This window comes from Symphalangus syndactylus, chromosome 7 (genome assembly GCF_028878055.3).
Source record: "Symphalangus syndactylus isolate Jambi chromosome 7, NHGRI_mSymSyn1-v2.1_pri, whole genome shotgun sequence".
Taxonomy (NCBI): domain Eukaryota; kingdom Metazoa; phylum Chordata; class Mammalia; order Primates; family Hylobatidae; genus Symphalangus; species Symphalangus syndactylus.
This window is the reverse complement of record NC_072429.2, coordinates 122,785,994-122,801,732: the sequence shown is the minus strand read 5'-3', so window position 1 is coordinate 122,801,732 and position 15,739 is coordinate 122,785,994. Positions and strand designations below refer to the sequence as shown.

General features: G+C 42.9%; 1 protein-coding gene across 2 annotated transcripts in view; it reads right to left on the bottom strand.

Annotated features, from left to right (window-relative positions):
* Positions 1-15,739, bottom strand: part of FER1L6 (fer-1 like family member 6) — a 260,996-nt gene that overhangs the window by 153,562 nt on the left and 91,695 nt on the right. For both annotated transcript variants that reach the window (XM_055287184.2, XM_055287185.2), the window contains exons 3-6: positions 8,964-9,084; positions 6,269-6,323; positions 6,040-6,171; positions 2,180-2,242 (exon numbers count right to left, since the gene is read on the bottom strand). In XM_055287184.2, the coding sequence (XP_055143159.1) occupies positions 2,180-2,242; positions 6,040-6,171; positions 6,269-6,323; positions 8,964-9,084 (371 nt within the window). The remainder of the gene's footprint in view (positions 1-2,179; positions 2,243-6,039; positions 6,172-6,268; positions 6,324-8,963; positions 9,085-15,739) is intronic.

The window sequence follows — 15,739 nt, the reverse complement described above, 5'->3', positions numbered from 1 at the left end:
TGAAGCAAAAGAAATTCAATTGACATCAAGAAATGACAGCCCTCCTCATTTCTCTTTCCACTCTCTCTCCCTAACCTAAACTTTCCATGGGTGTCAGAGAACCAAGGTGAAGTACAGGCAGCCTGGCTCAAGTAGAGGAGCTACTGAAGGACGCTCACATAATGCTCTCACTCCAAAACCCACCATGCTTGCAGTTGCTCATGTGTTTTTCCAAAGGCCTGAGAAAGAACACAAGCCAGTTTCAAGTTGTCCTCTCAGGTTTAGAGTCCCTGTGGGCAAGATGAAATGCAAGAGCCCCAAACAAATCTTTAAATAACACAGGATGCCTCTTAAAGTCATCCATCCAGTGGTTGGGTACCAGGCAATTCTGGCAAGTGTTAAATCACCAGGACTCTGGGGACGTCTCACACACAGAGTACTGGGAGCCCTGCATGCCTTGGCCACTGAGAAGGGAAGACTGTCTTTGGCACAACCAGGGTGTATTACAGGCTGGCTGTCCCAATAGCATCTGCTTACAGCACTCCCCCACTTCTTATCCCATGTCGTATATATTCTGGGCATACTGACTTTCAGTTCATGGACTAAGAGAAAAGTTGTGTTAAACATTCCCCTCTCAAGGAAAGATTTTATTTTAAAATCTTTTGTCTCTAAGAGTCTTTTAGGGACACTAAAGTCTTCTCTTCTTCCAAGTTAGAGAAACAGAGATAGGCAATAGTAGCTTTGATCCTCTGTCTAGAAGTCCACATGTCCCACAAACAGTCCTGACCCTAGACTATGGCACAATATAAAAATCTAGTGATTAACTGTTCATCAGACAGTCCTTAGAAGCCTTCTATGGAGCTGATTCCACAAACAGATGGTTGCTTGAGCAATGGAACAAAGTCCTGGGCATTGTCCCAGGTCCTGAAATATCACCTGCACCACTTGTCATCATGCCTGAAATTCAAACCTTAAGATTGTTTGGCTCTGGGTGACTTCTCATTCTTCAAGAGTCACATTCTTAAAGTCTCCTGGGAAGGGTAATGTCATAATTCCACCATTACCTAGGCCATAATGCAGGACTTTGCTGACAGTCAGCTGTGGTTAAAGGGAACATATTTTATATATCTGTTTAGATATTATATTGAGTCAGTGACAAAGACAGGGAAGAAAATCTTCAAAACAGGTTTTGTCATCCTCACAATTCTGATTAGAGCTGGTGTGACTGTTGAAGAAATCACTCCTTTATTCTCCCGACTTCCTACACTGACACATGAAGGAGGAATTGTGTCCTCTTCGAACTGTTTGGAAGAGAGAAACTTACTCTCCAGCCATCCTTCACCACCTTGGGAGAAGCCGTGGTGATCTCTCAGGCTGGTAAGGTAGATGCAGTCTGTCATCCACTGGTCTCTGTCCCTTTGCTGGATGGTGCAAAGTTTGTAACAATCCCATTTGGCCTGACTTCTCTCTCATTTGGATCAGTCTGGCTTCTACATGGGCACTTCCCCTTCCCATTTCTGTCCTCCATGTGGTGGGTAAACTTGGATTGGGCCCTTAGAGCAGGAAGCTCTGTCTCTGCACTTCCCCTGGCAGGGCTGAGGAAGAATCTATGCAGCAGACTCAATTTCCCAAGGGCAGGTCCTGAGGTCTACACTCAGAGGCAACTTTTGAAAATCCCAATGGCCACCACTTAGTCCAAATCACATCCTCTGATCCAGCATTACCACTGATGAGATTGATACTTTTTTCCTGATTCTTGTTCCTATTTCTTTATTCATTACCCAACTAGGAGGAGGAGGAGATGTGATTAATGTTCATTAGTGTAGATACCAGCCCAAGAGAGAAACACCAACATTTGCTTGATTTTAAAAAACCAACTAAAACTGGCAATGCATTAAAATGTCACTTGAAGCACGTATCTCACATTCCCACACTAGTAAGCTACACGATTCAGTCAGTAATAGCTTTACCATAGCTTACCACTTGCTTCCAAGAAGCATAGATCGTCTTGGGGTGGTTTTTCTTCCCAGGCTCCTCCATACTGGTGATTTCAAGTTCTGCCTGTTGGTTAGACTCACCAACTGACACTTGCCCTCCTGAATCTATTCCCCTCTAAGTATGCTGAGTTGTCCCAGAGAGTCCCCAATGCCCAGAATCTCTCCCACCTCTCCACAACTATTACCACCAATGCTATACTTACTGAGATTTTGATGATCTTGTCAAAAAGATGCACTTGGGGCCCAATGAAGTCAAAGACAAAGTACTGCAAAACAAAAAGTTCATTCTGGCCATCAACCCCAGGCTTGCACCTAAGAATCCTGTTCTTGGAGTGGATTTAGATCTTTGTCATTCTAACCAACTGCTGCATGAATATATATATATATATATATATATATATATATATATATATATATATACACATATATACACACATCATCAACTGATTGTCAATTCTCAATTTTTTTTTTTTTTTTGAGATAGGGTTTTGTTCTGTCAGCTAGGTTGGAGTGCAGCAGCACAATTATGGCTCACTGCAGCCTCAACCTCCCAGGGCTCAAGTAATCCTCCTGCCTCAGCCTCCTGAGTAGCTGGGACTACAGGCCAATACCACCACAACTGGCTAATTTTTTTATTTTTTGAATTTTTTGTAGAGACAGGGTCTCACTATGTTGCCCAGGCTTGTCTCGAACAAAACGAATGCCATCAATCACATTCTTGCATAGGATATGTGTGAATAATTCTCTAAAATGAACATGAGAAGTGGAATTGTTGGGTCATAGATCAAGTGCATGCAACTTTTGAATAGATAGTATAAATTTGTTTCCCAAATGGGAATTTTATATTCTCACTGGCAACAAGAAAATAGCCATCTCTCTATAATCTTACCAACCCTTGATAGTGTCAGTTCATTTCTTTGTTTATAATTATGCGTGAAAATGGTATTTCAGTATGGTTTTAAGTGGAGTGGACTTGACTAAAATCTACTTTTCCCAGGATTTTTCAGTTTCAAACATCCCTGTGAAATTACCAGGATTTACCAGGGAGAGAATACAAAGAAACTATGGACGTGAGTATTTTTAATACTAAGACCATGATTGAATTTTGGCGTTGGAGAAATTATCTAGACCAGCCCCATGTTTTACAGATAAGACTGAAGACTAAAGAATTTAAAAGATGCTATCCAGATTCCTATTGCTAGTTATTGTTGGGTCTGGGACCAAACCTCAGTTCTCTTGACATTATCACAAGGGGATCAAGTATTAGATATTTCACCATCTGACTCTTGAGTCAAGATCCTCCCAAACTCGAGGTTGTACGATTATAAGATGCAGAAAACTGAAGTGGTGTTTTGTCCTGGTTTGTGTGTTTTGGGTACTGAGGGGGAACCAGGAAGGCAGGCCTGGGAAGCTGTTTCCTGGATTTTCTTTTTTGAGCTCTAGAGTGGAAGAATGGCCCCTTAGAGATGGACACAGCTGCAGCAGAAAGGAAGAACTGACCAAGCGCTGATGGCCTGCTTTCAAAGGGCAAAACAGAAAAAGCAAAATGTGGGAACCGAAAAATGTCATCATACATTATAAGAGATCCTCAAAATGGTGGTCCTTAGAGATCAACCAAAGATTCCATTCTGTTCAGTGTCTTCTGTTTAAGAAGACAATACATACAACATTTCAGGAAATTTCTCATATATATGCTTAAACTTTTTCAGAGTCCTGGTGTTCAAAATTTATATGGAAAATTCACTTACACAACATTCTTCATTCTCTGAATACACCAGATGCTATGGCTTCCTTTGGATGGACAAATGAGCTGCGATATTTATTACCTTCTGATGGGTTTCATGTGTTTCAGACTCAACTGCCTCACATAGGCTTCTGAGACCTCCAGGCCAACACATATTCTTCTAGCTGGGAGATATTCCCCAGCTCCAACTAATGGGTTCCTTCAGCATCTGATGAACTTTGGGCTTGAATATTTAGGTCAAAAGTTGTAACAAAGGTTTTTAGATCAACTTTTGTGTTTCTACGTGATTTTTCTACCAGTTACACTTGGGCCTAGTTTAATGTCATTTAGATCCAGGACTTGTATGCATAATTACTATAATTAATAAATCTGTAGAGCTTTGCAGTTTTAAAGCATTTTCGTATATTATCTCATATGACATCCATGCCAAAAGCTCTTCTGGGGGTAGAAAGTGGAACAAGAAGGGAAAATCTAGTGACATTTCACTTATAGTCAAAGGCTCAGAGGCACAAATGATGAAGAGGAAAGGAGTCATTAGCTCCAATGGGATTTGGGTATTTTCTGTTGATTTCATTATCCATGCTCTCCCTGCCTTCCTTTTAAATGACCACTCCCATTAAGATAATAAGATTTTTTTTTTTTTTTTTTTTGAGACAATGTCTTGCTTTGTTGCCCAGGCTGGAGTGCAGAGGTGCAATCTCAGCTCACTGCAACCTCCACCTCCCAGGTTCAAGCAATTCTCCTGCCTCAGCCTCCTGAGTAGACGGGATTACAGGCACACACCACCACATCTGGCTATTTTTTGTATTTTTAGTAGAGACAGGGTTTCACTATGTTGGTCAGGCTGGTCTCAAACTCCTGACCTCGTGATCCACCCACCTCAGCCTTCCAAAGTGCTGGGATTACAGGTGTGAGCCACCACGTCCAGCCAAGATAATAAGAATTAAAAGTGTCCTGCATTTTTTGAAATAATTCATTGTGTCAAAGAGCCTACAAGTAACCAAATGCTCCTGTGCACTGTTCATTTGAGTATAAATTGTTACCTCTTTGGAAGGCAATTAGCGACATGGAAATTTTAAATGCATATACCTTGTGACCCAGTTATACTATTATAAGTAGTAGCAAAAGGTTAAAAGCGTTTCATGTTCATTCATGAGAGACTGACTGGTTTAGTATATTATGGTATATCAAGGCAATAAAAAACTCTTCAGCCAGGAAGGCAAAATGGGAATGAGCTGTACCTCCCATAGGGATTTATTTTCAAGATACATTGTTTAGTGAAGAGTCCAGAACAGTGTGTATAGAATGCTACCATTTGGGTACAATATTTCCTTGTATTCTGGTACACGCTTGGAATATCTCTGGAAGGATACACAAATGCCTAGTGAGAGTGAATGCTTCCAGGGAGAGGACTAGGGCATTGGGGATCAAAGAGCAGAGGGAAACACATTACTCTATATCGTTATACTTTTTGTCTCTTTTGCCATATTTTTTCACCAGGTAATTTTTTTTTTTTTTTGAGGTGGAGTCTCGCTCTGTCACCCAGGTTGGAGTGCAGTGGCACAATCTTGGCTCACTGCATGCTCCGCCTCCCGGGTTCACACCATTCTCCTGCCTCAGCCTCCCAAGTAGCTGGGACTACAGTTGCTCGCCACCACACCCGGCTAATTTTTTTGTATTTTTAGTAGAGACGGAGTTTCACCGTGTTAGCCAGGATGGTCTTGATCTCCTGAGCTCGTGATCCGCCCGCCTCGGTCTCCCAAAGTGCTGGGATTACAGATGTGAGCCACCACACCCGGCCAATATTTTTATTTTAAAAAGAGAATTTAGCATGTATGATATTTAGAAACCTCTCTGAGATTTTTCTTTACAATTTCTACACAGCTTAGAAAAATGTAACTTTTACTTTCCAAGGTAGTATGCCTATTTCAAAAACAATAATTAAGTTTCCAATGTCTCTGCCAGGAAAAAGAATGTGTATCTTCTCCCTAACTGACATTCAATCAATGTATTGACTATAAACCCAGGGCTTATAATGGATGAAAATGAGCTGATAAGAAATAAGAAAATGTGTGTTGAAAATGTAGCAGTGAATTTAAAATCAGGAGGAATTCCTTCCCTTTCTTTTCCATGACCCTTTTGTGAAAAGCTTTAGGGGGCTGTGTTTGTAAGAAGAATCAGTGAGTTTGCCATGGGCTTAACTGGGGGCCTGGGAGGGAGACAGGAGGGGCACAGCTCTTCTGTTTGACCGAAGGATCCTGCAGAATGGTGGTGAAGAGAATTTTAATGCAAAAGCTGTGGGTGACCTCCATGACTTACTTCATTATAAAATGGGCTGTTGGTTCCTTCCTTCACTGTGCTTTGCTTCTTCTCATCCCCAATCTCAATGGTCACAACTGGGTCAATGTTCTCACCCACCAGCTGGCGAGCCTCGGTGATGGTTATGGCAATCTGCAACACAAAGCAGTGTGGACACCATTCCAGACACCACCATCCATGCACACAGGAAGCACTGGGGGAGGCTGGGCAGGAAGAGCCAGTCACTTACTTGATAATTTTGGGATCTGACCTCCCCATCATGGATCTTAGTCAACAGTTTTGATCTATTAAAAGAAAGTTTAATATATTTGTTTCATCAAGGAAGAATATCCATAAGTCACGATAATATTCTCCCAAGTATTTCTAAGTCCTTTCATTTAATATTATTATATATTCTCTCTACATCTCTGGGGGAGATAAGTATAAGCGGATAAATGACTTGACCTCTGAGATTTTTCATCCTAAAAATGGAGCTTATAATAGCATTTTTGAGATGATTGCTAGAATTAAATGATATAATTCATATAAAGGTTTAACTCAGTAGCCGGCAAGAATAAATGTCAGCTCTTTTTATATTATTATCAGTATTTTTTAAAATTTTAAACAAAATGAGAAACTGAGATACCTCAGCAAATCAGTGGCAGAGCTGGGTCTAAATAAGGAACTCCCAGTCTCCTGCCTGATTCCATACACAGGACCACTCTGCCATGTCTAATAGATATAATCATAATTGCTTTTGAAAGAATTGGTAAAGGAAAAAATGGAAAGGAATGACTAAAGATACCATCTCCATGAAATTTCACATTGCGGGGGATTTCATTTATCTGGACTGTCACAAGTAATTGAAAACAGATGTGCAACACCTGGGCCTTTAGAGATGGGTAACAACAGAAAGAGATGAAGAATTCCTATTGTCATAGAAGCTGAAATCAGTGGGAAATGAACTGAGCTTGAGTTCCTCTTGCATTTTGTCCCCTTGGTTACTAACAATACCATGTTGCATTTGACTTCATCCCATTTCTGCTGATTATAATCAAGTCCAATAGAGAACAGATTAAGTTAGTAAAAATCTCAGCGCGTTGGAGTCAGACTGATCTGAGTGAGAATATTTGTTCTCCTCAGTTTTGGACTTTAGTTTTAATTTCCGCAACTGTAAGTAAAAATAAGAATTCCTACCACATAGGGTTACTCTGAGGACTCAAGGAGACAATGCGTGTAAGAAAGGGTAAATATCACTTAATTGGTTCATCAATAAGGTGGCAAATTTGCACTGATTATTTATTATGTGAAAGCCCAGTGCTAGATTCAGGGGAAAAATAAAAATGAATAAGCCATCTTCCTGGTCCTTGAGAAGTAACAATCTATCATCCATGGGAGAGAAGACAGAAATATATTTAAAAAGAACTAGTAGGCAAGTGTAAAATGTGTCATAGGGTAAAGAAAATATGACAGAAGAGCTGTTGAGAAAAAATTCCTGAGGACCAGAGTACACAACAAAGATTTCACTGCAGAGGTTGGATTTGAATTGAGCATTGGTGGGTGGATAGAATTTCAATTGCTGGAGAATGTTCTGACCAAGGAAAAAGAAAAAGGCTGTTATTCCTTCCTTCTCTTTCTCCTGCCTTCCTCCACTTAATGCTATCACCCCAGTAAAATGAATGGGAAGAAATATCTTGAGTATTAAAAGATGATTGAAATCCCTATTCAGAGACTAGGGTAGAGAGGTGGTGGTTGTCAGGGTGCAGCAAAGGAAGGAAGGAGATATCGCGGTGAGTAGGTGTGTACACATTTCATGTCTTCTTTTGAGTGTCAATTTCTGAGTTATCACCTTCTCTAATTCCCACTGCCCTCTAACCCATATATATGCACCCTGCCATCCTGTCACAACCCAGAAACAACAACTCAGGATCAGCCACATGGGGAAGCACTAATTTGTTTTATTGATAGTAATAACTTTGAGTGGAAAAGAAAGGGAAGGGCATGAGGAATTATCACAAGTAAGAAACTGACATAAACAAATATGGTAGACTGAAAGCATTGTTAGCCCCAGTCATTGGCTTCTCTGTATCCAAACTTGTTGCCCTGTAACGTTTAGTCTCTTCCTACTCTTATGTGGGCTGGGCTGGTAACTTGTATCGGCCAACAGAAGGCAGCAGAAATGACTTTTGCCAGTTCGAAGCCTACGCTTCAAGAGAAATTCTGTACTTCCACTCTCTTAGAACCCTGCCATTGCTACCATTGGAACAAGCTCAGACTAGCCTGATGGAGGATCTGGTATCATGCAGAGAACAGCCGGTCTCAGCTGAAGCAGTACTAAGCCAGGCTACCACCAGCCAACTCCTAAACTAGTCAGCAGAGCTGCCAAATGACTACAGAAACATGAATGATGCATCTGCAACTATCTGGGATCAGCAAAACTATCCAACTAATTCATTAGCAATAATAACTGCTTATTATATTAAGCCACAGATCTGGGGGCTGTTACACATTATTGCTAACTGATGCAGTGAAATGCATGCAGAAGGCCAGCTTGTTTTGACTTTTTGTTGGGTAGCATAAGAACCACTTTCTGATTTGAGACAGACAAGAAGCTAAGATAATGAGCACCTTGATGAATCAAAGAGCAGGTAAGAGACAGCTCCTGCTGTCATTCCTGAACTGTGAGCGACATGAGCACCTTCTCTCAGGAGATTTAAGACCAGAAGTTTGTAGAACCATGATCCTGGCCTGATGAAGGCTGAACGGTATCAAGAGGCCAGCACTGCCATAGAGAAAACTGAGCTAACACAGTCTTCCTGCCTTAGACCTTGCTTGCCTGTAGACAGTGACTATGTCTTACTCTCTTCTCCGAGCACCTGCAGAGGTGCTTGGCACATAGGAGATGCTCAGCAAATGTGTGTTGACCACCTGCATCCATACTGTACCTTCTCTTTGGAGGAGCTGAGGGGACAGGAAAGATAGAAGCATCATCATGGACCAAATCTCCTCTTGGTCCTTCCTGGTGAGAAGGCTCCTCCTGTGGTGCTTCAGTGTCACCTTGACTATCTGGAGAAGCAAACAAAGGAAGAAAATCCTGTGAAATTGACACGTGGTGGCAATCGAGCCTCTGCCTTATGCCAGCCCCGTGGCAGGCACCATAAGTGGTACAAAGAGACTAGAAGGCATACTCTGCCAGCATAAAACTTAACATCTTATTGGCAGAAATGCCAGATACATCCTTCATTTTTCTAAAACTATGCCTCTTCTGTTTCCAAAAAAGAACAGATTTATGTGGACGGGATTGTGAAAAGAAAAATTGGATTATGAATCTAAAGTGTAAACTAAAAATAAAATCCTAAGCAACCCCCTCCCCCACCCAAGGAGACCCCAGAAAAATCTTAAAAACTGAGTTTCTGGCCAGGCGCGGTGGCTCACACCTGTAAGCCCAGCACTTTGGGAAGCTGAGGCGAGTGGATCACCTGAGGACAGGAGTTCGAGACCAGCCTGGCCAACATGGTGAAACACCCTTTCTACTAAAAATACAAAAATTAGCCTGGTGTCGTGGCAGACAACTGTAACTCTAGCTACTTGGGAGGCTAAGGCAGGAGAATCGCTTGAACCCAGGGGAGCAGATGCTGCAGTGAGCTGAGATCACGCCACTTCACGCTAGCCTGGGCAAAAAATGAAACTCCATCCCAAAAAACAATAAAAAAACAAAAATAAAACCCTGAGTTTTTGGCAATGATGAGAAAGGAGATCAGGCATACCTCATTATACTTCCTTTTTGTGGTTTAGACACAACAACTGACCAGCATTAATGTTAAAATAGAGATAAGACTGACAAAATGGACTCTCTGTGGCAATAAGATACCAAATTATAAACAGGGCCTAAAGTCATGACAGGCAAAAGTTAAGTCATGCACTCCTATACTTAAAAACAAACAAACAAACAAAAAAAACTATGCTCTAACTGCCACAGGTTTTTCTTTTTCTCTAGCAGCTGCACAAGCACCAGCCTCAAGATAAGCAATAAACGATTTACTGCTTGCCCACCACTGACAGACACTGAATAACTGACTCCCAGCCCCTGTTCTACAAGCTATAACTACAGCTTTAATTACACAAGAGACTGACTTCAGTGACTTTCTCCTGATAAAAAGACCACAGACAGGCCAGGCACAGTGGCTCACGCCTATAATCCCAGCACTTTGGAAGGCCGAGGCACGTGGATCATGAGGTCAAGAGATCGAGACCATTCTGGCTAACACGGTGAAACCCCATATCTACTAAAAATACAAAACGAATTAGCCGGGCAAGGTGGCGGGCACCTGCAGTCCCAGCTACTCGGGAGGCTGAGGCAGGAGAATGGCGTGAACCCTAGGGGGTGGAGCCTGCAGTGAGCCGAGATTGCACCACTGCACTCCAGCCTGGGTGACAGCGAGACTCCGTCTCAAAAAAAAAAAAAAAAAAAAAAATTAGCTGGGCGTGGTGGTGGGCACCTGTAGTCCCAGCTACTCGGGAGGCTGAGGCAGAAGAATCGCTTGAACCTGGCAGGTGGAGGTTGCAGTGAGCCGAGATTGTACCACTGCCCTCCAGCCTAGGTGACAGAGCGAGACACTGAGACTCCATTTCAAAACAAACAAACAAAAAAATACACAAACTATAGACTGGTTCTGGCTGCTTAAAGAGTCTGCACACTTGAGTGCTTTTGTTCCTTAAAAAGATCTTTTTACACATACGGCCTAATTCTAATACATTTAAATATTAAGTCTCCACCCCAAGGTAAATTTGGGTCATATATAACACGCACGTGTGTTCAGAACACATGCATCGAGACCACCTTCTTGAATATTCATAGCTCCTCCTGTAACCTGTAAATATGTATATCTGGCCAACCGTTTCAATTTGAATTCCTGTCGTACTCTTCCCTTTCTGGAAGTGTCTGTCTCTGCGCTCTGTGGGAGGCTATGCTTCCCAGACCATCAAATGGGCACCTGGCAGGCTGTAACCCTTCATAAAAAATAAAGTCTACCTTCTTAATTTATAAATTATATGATTTAAGTTAACAAAAGACATGTTTCAAGTCATGACCTTGCTGCAATGGAACTTCAGATGCATCATTTATTCTCTGAGCCTCATTAGCAAAATCTAGTATGCATAAGCATCACCTAGGAAGCTGTTAAAATGCAGATTCTGATTCAGTAGGTCTGGGTGGGGCCCAAGATTGTACGTTTCTTTTTAATTTTTTTGGAGACAGGGTCTTACTTATTGCCCAGGCTGGAGCTGGAATGCAGTGGCAAGATCTCAGCTCACTGCAGTTTTGAATTCCCAGGCTCAAGGATCCTCCCACCTCAGCCTCCTGAATAGCTGGGACTACAAGCACACTCCACCACACCCGGTGAATTTTTTCTTGTTAATATTTTTTTGTAGAGATGAGGGGGTCTCATTATGTTACACAGGCTGTCTCAAACTCCTGGGCTCAAGCAAATCTCCCACCTTAGCCTCCCAAAGTGCTGGGATCGCAGGCATGAGCCACCGTGCCCAGATAAATTCTGCATTTCTAACAGCTAGATGCCAGATGAGGTTATTCCTGCCATCTGCAGGTCAATTTTGAGTAGCAATGTATGATATTCAGAAAAGATAGCCAGTCCTCATCTCTGAAGCCTGTAAATGTTACCTTATTCAGAAAAAAGGTCTTTGCTGATGTGATTACATTAAGAGTTTCAGATGAGGTGATCCAGGTGAACCGTAATTGCAATCACATGTATCCTTAAGGGAGATTTTGCATAGAAAAAAAAAAAAGGTGGCAATGTGACCATGGAGGCAGAGATTAGACAGATGCTGCCACAACCAGAAGCTAGAATTGGTGACCAACAGATTCTCTGGAAGGAGTGGGGCCTGTGATTTTGGCCCAGTGATACTGATTTCTAGCATCTGGCCTCCATAACTGAGAGAGAATACATCTGCCTTCTTCTAAGTTACTGAGTTAATGGTAGTTTGTGACACACGAGTCTAGGAAGGATCGGTTTCCTGGGAAGCCCTATGAAACAGTACACACGCATTTAGGAAACTTAAATGAATAGATAATAAACATATTCCTTAGAATATTTTCCTATCCACCCTAGATTCTAATTTATCTGGAATGTTGCTGGATGTCGAGATTGTTGAAATTCCCCAGATGATCCTAGTGTACAGCAAAGCCTGAGAACCGCTTCTCAACCAGATTTTCTGCAAAAACAAGAGTGGCTGAGCCTTCCTAATAAACCGAGAGACTCTGCATGATGTAGCTCAAAGACCTGAATCCAAAAGATTTGGGTTCAAATTCCAGTCCTTCCACTTTCTCGTTCTTTGATTCAGAGAAGTTACTTCTCTCAGCTCCGTTTTCCTCACTTGTAAAACAAGGCAAGGCTAACATCATTTACCCCCAACAGGTTAGGAAAATTAAACAAACTATATAAAGCCCCTAGCTTTATACAGGGTCCATGGTAGACATTCAAGTCTATGCATTCCCAGTTGGATGACTTGAACAAACCACCCAGAATTTCTTGGCATTTTATTCCTTGCCCATAAGACAAAAGAATTGGGCAAGAAAAGTGGTTTTAAAATTTGTTAAAGCAACAGAATCCTTTTATAAATGTAACTTGATTGGAACTTCAGTATATAACACAAGCCTGTTTATATCACACTGTTTTATGTTCCATGGAGTGGAATAGGGACAGGGGCCTCCTGCAGACTCTCATAGCCACCACCTTCAGACACTCCTGAAGCCATGGTTCAGAATCCCAGGGATCCAGGGGACTCACCTTTTAAACCCATCAATTTAATACTTTCTAAGGTACCTTCCATCTTTGATGCATTTTGGTTCTCTGATTTTAAACAGCAAACCACACACAACAGTACTGCATCCGAAGAAACGCAGCTGTGTCCAGGGAGCTCATGCACATAGACCAGGCCTTGTAGGTACTCAGCAGCTACAGAGAGGATCTCTTCATGAATAGAAGTCTGCTTTTATTACCCGTTCACTCAGGAAATAAAGACAAGCCCAGCACTACAGAGCTGCCAGAAGGAATGCCAGTGCCTGGCTGTGCTCCTTGAAGCAGCAAGATAAAATACCTGCTCCCCTCCTTGACTGCAAGGGCCTTCAGGCTGGGGCCTTGCTGTCAAGTTTCAAGCTTCCAGTGAACATTCAAAGACACGTTATATATGCAAGAAAAGGTGCTAGGGTAGATGCTGAGGATGCAGGAATTAGCAAATCACGTACGCCTCCCTCTAGGGGCGTACATTCTGTACATTCTGGAGGGTGAGACAGACCTTGAGGTAGAAAGGCAGTCAGCTAAAGCTTCTTCTACAGCACTCATTCACTAATTTGTTGAGTTACTACTTTGTTCTCTTCAGTCTGCTCACCATGGAGCATCCAGGGTGACCTTATAAAAACCAGACCGTGTCACTTTTCTTAAAACCCCTTAATGGCTTTCCATTGCACTTAGAATAAATCTGAAGTCCATACACAATCTGCAATTAGAGACCTGCTCCATCTGGTTCTGCCCACGCTTCCTGCCTGCCTGGCCCTCTCACCCACTTCATGCGCTCTATCCACAAGGGCCCCTTTCAGTTCCGTCTAATCTCACGAGCTCTCTGCTGCCTGGAATTTTTCACAGGCATCCCTCCCTCTGCACTGCTCTCCTCCCTGCCCATTGCCCAGTGGGCTCCCTCTCATCCTTGAAGTTGTAGCTTAAATGTTACCTCCCCAGAGAATTCTTCTCTGCCTGCACGAAGAGATTCCCCAGCAGTCTCCATTTCAGCCCAGTGTCTGTTTGGGGTTGTTTTTTTTAATAGCACTTTACTCAACTTGCAATGCCATTAGTTACCTCAGTCGTAGTCCCAATAGGTAACAGATGGTACCATCAGAGTAAGATGATTTGAGGACGTTTTACAAAGATGTTTATGTAGGAATACCACAAAAGGTCTTGTCATCATCTGGGGCTCTCAACAGCCAAGCTGTTGCCACTTCTAGGCACTCCCCAAAATTAGCAGAGAGAGAGCAGTTACTGGAACCCCAAAGGAAAGTAAGTCTGCTGGGGTCAGCCTCCCAACGAGGAGCAGTGACCCTCCTGTAGGTGAGGGACAGGGTCACCTGGAGCCTGACCCATGCTCCTCCCTCCCACGCCTCCTGCTGGAGCACCCCATTGGCCAGAGCCAGCCCGAAGGCAAAGGGTAAGAGACCTGGGCCATGCCTCCATAGGGGACAGAGAGCAGCTGGCTAAGGGTGGAGAATAGATCCGGAGCGGCAAACAAAAGAGTCCTGCACAGCGCTGTCCTCCCCTCGGACGGTCCAGTCTTTGCCATTAGAGTCCCAGAATTTAGCCCAGGGCTGACACTTAGACATTCCTCTAATACATTTTGAATAAATGGGCAAATGGATGATTGTGGGAGGTACCCAATAACTATTTGTAATGTAACTAATGGCTAGGTTAGGGTAGGGTAAAGAGAATTTTAAGAATTTAAGATGTAACTACAATGCCTCAAAATACACAGATAAAAAAGCAAGAGAAAGTTTCCAAACATTTAACCCCAAACAGCCCTAACTTTCCAGGCCAGGCCAAGAAGGCAAGACCAAAGTCTCTGTTCTGTGGGCCTTGTTTTTTCAGTCTCCCACAGGGCTGGCCTCTGGACAGCAGGATGGATGCTGTTTACTTTCTAGGAGGGGCCTGATTCCTCCCTGCCCTGTTTGCTTTGTGGGCTGCAGACTCTAGAATGAGCCACAGGAGCAAACTCCTCTGAAATGCCTGTGGTCGACTGCCCTAGGTATCCGCCAGCTTCTCAGGGAGGGCTCTTAACTGGAGGCCACCCATGGGGTAGGAAACTCAGGCTCTGATATAAGACTCACCTGGGATCGGGAGCCAGCTTCTCCATTTACTAGCTGTGTGACTAGGGGCAAACCACTCACCTTCTCTGAACCTCTGTTATAAAATGGGTACAACAGAATCTACTTTTCAGAGTCATGAATGATGTATGTTAAGAAAAAGCAGCAGAGACTTACTAAATATGTCATAAATACTAGTGTTCATAAGGTCCTAGAGGGAAAGGACTATGCCTTATTCAACTTTGTGTCACAGGGCCTACCCCAGTGTTACAGTTTCAAAGACACCAGGAATAACCCCAAAGCCTTTTCCACCCACTTCCTGGAAGTTTCATTGACTCAGCAAGGACTTTTAAGCTTTAAGCCTTGTCCCCACTGAAAATGCAATGTCCCTCATTTTCTATCCAAGGCTCTTAATCATTATCAATACCTGGGTGTAAATGAGTTTCCATACTTTTCTACTGTAAGGATAGGTTCTACCTAAGGGCAAGGAGTGAAGTTAGGTACAACATATGGCTACAGGACATCTGCAGTAGATGGCAGTGAAGCAGGGCCCCGAGGAGACAAGAGGGGTGAAGATTAACAAGACCCACGTTACCATTTTGGTTTAGGAATGGTCCAGAAAACTAGCCTTGAGCTGGTTTTTAATCAAGGCTATGCAGCAGAAGTCTCCAGAGGACCACCCCGTCTGTCCACTTGGAAACCATTGATCCAATTGGATTCAATAAACACTGAGGATCTACCCAGTCCTGGCCTCTACTGATGCAGTTCACCCCGTAACTCAAGACTTCACCCTTTTGGAGAAGGAAGTATCCCATTCTAACAGCAGAAAGTGAGCAGCCTGGTTTTACATCCCAATGC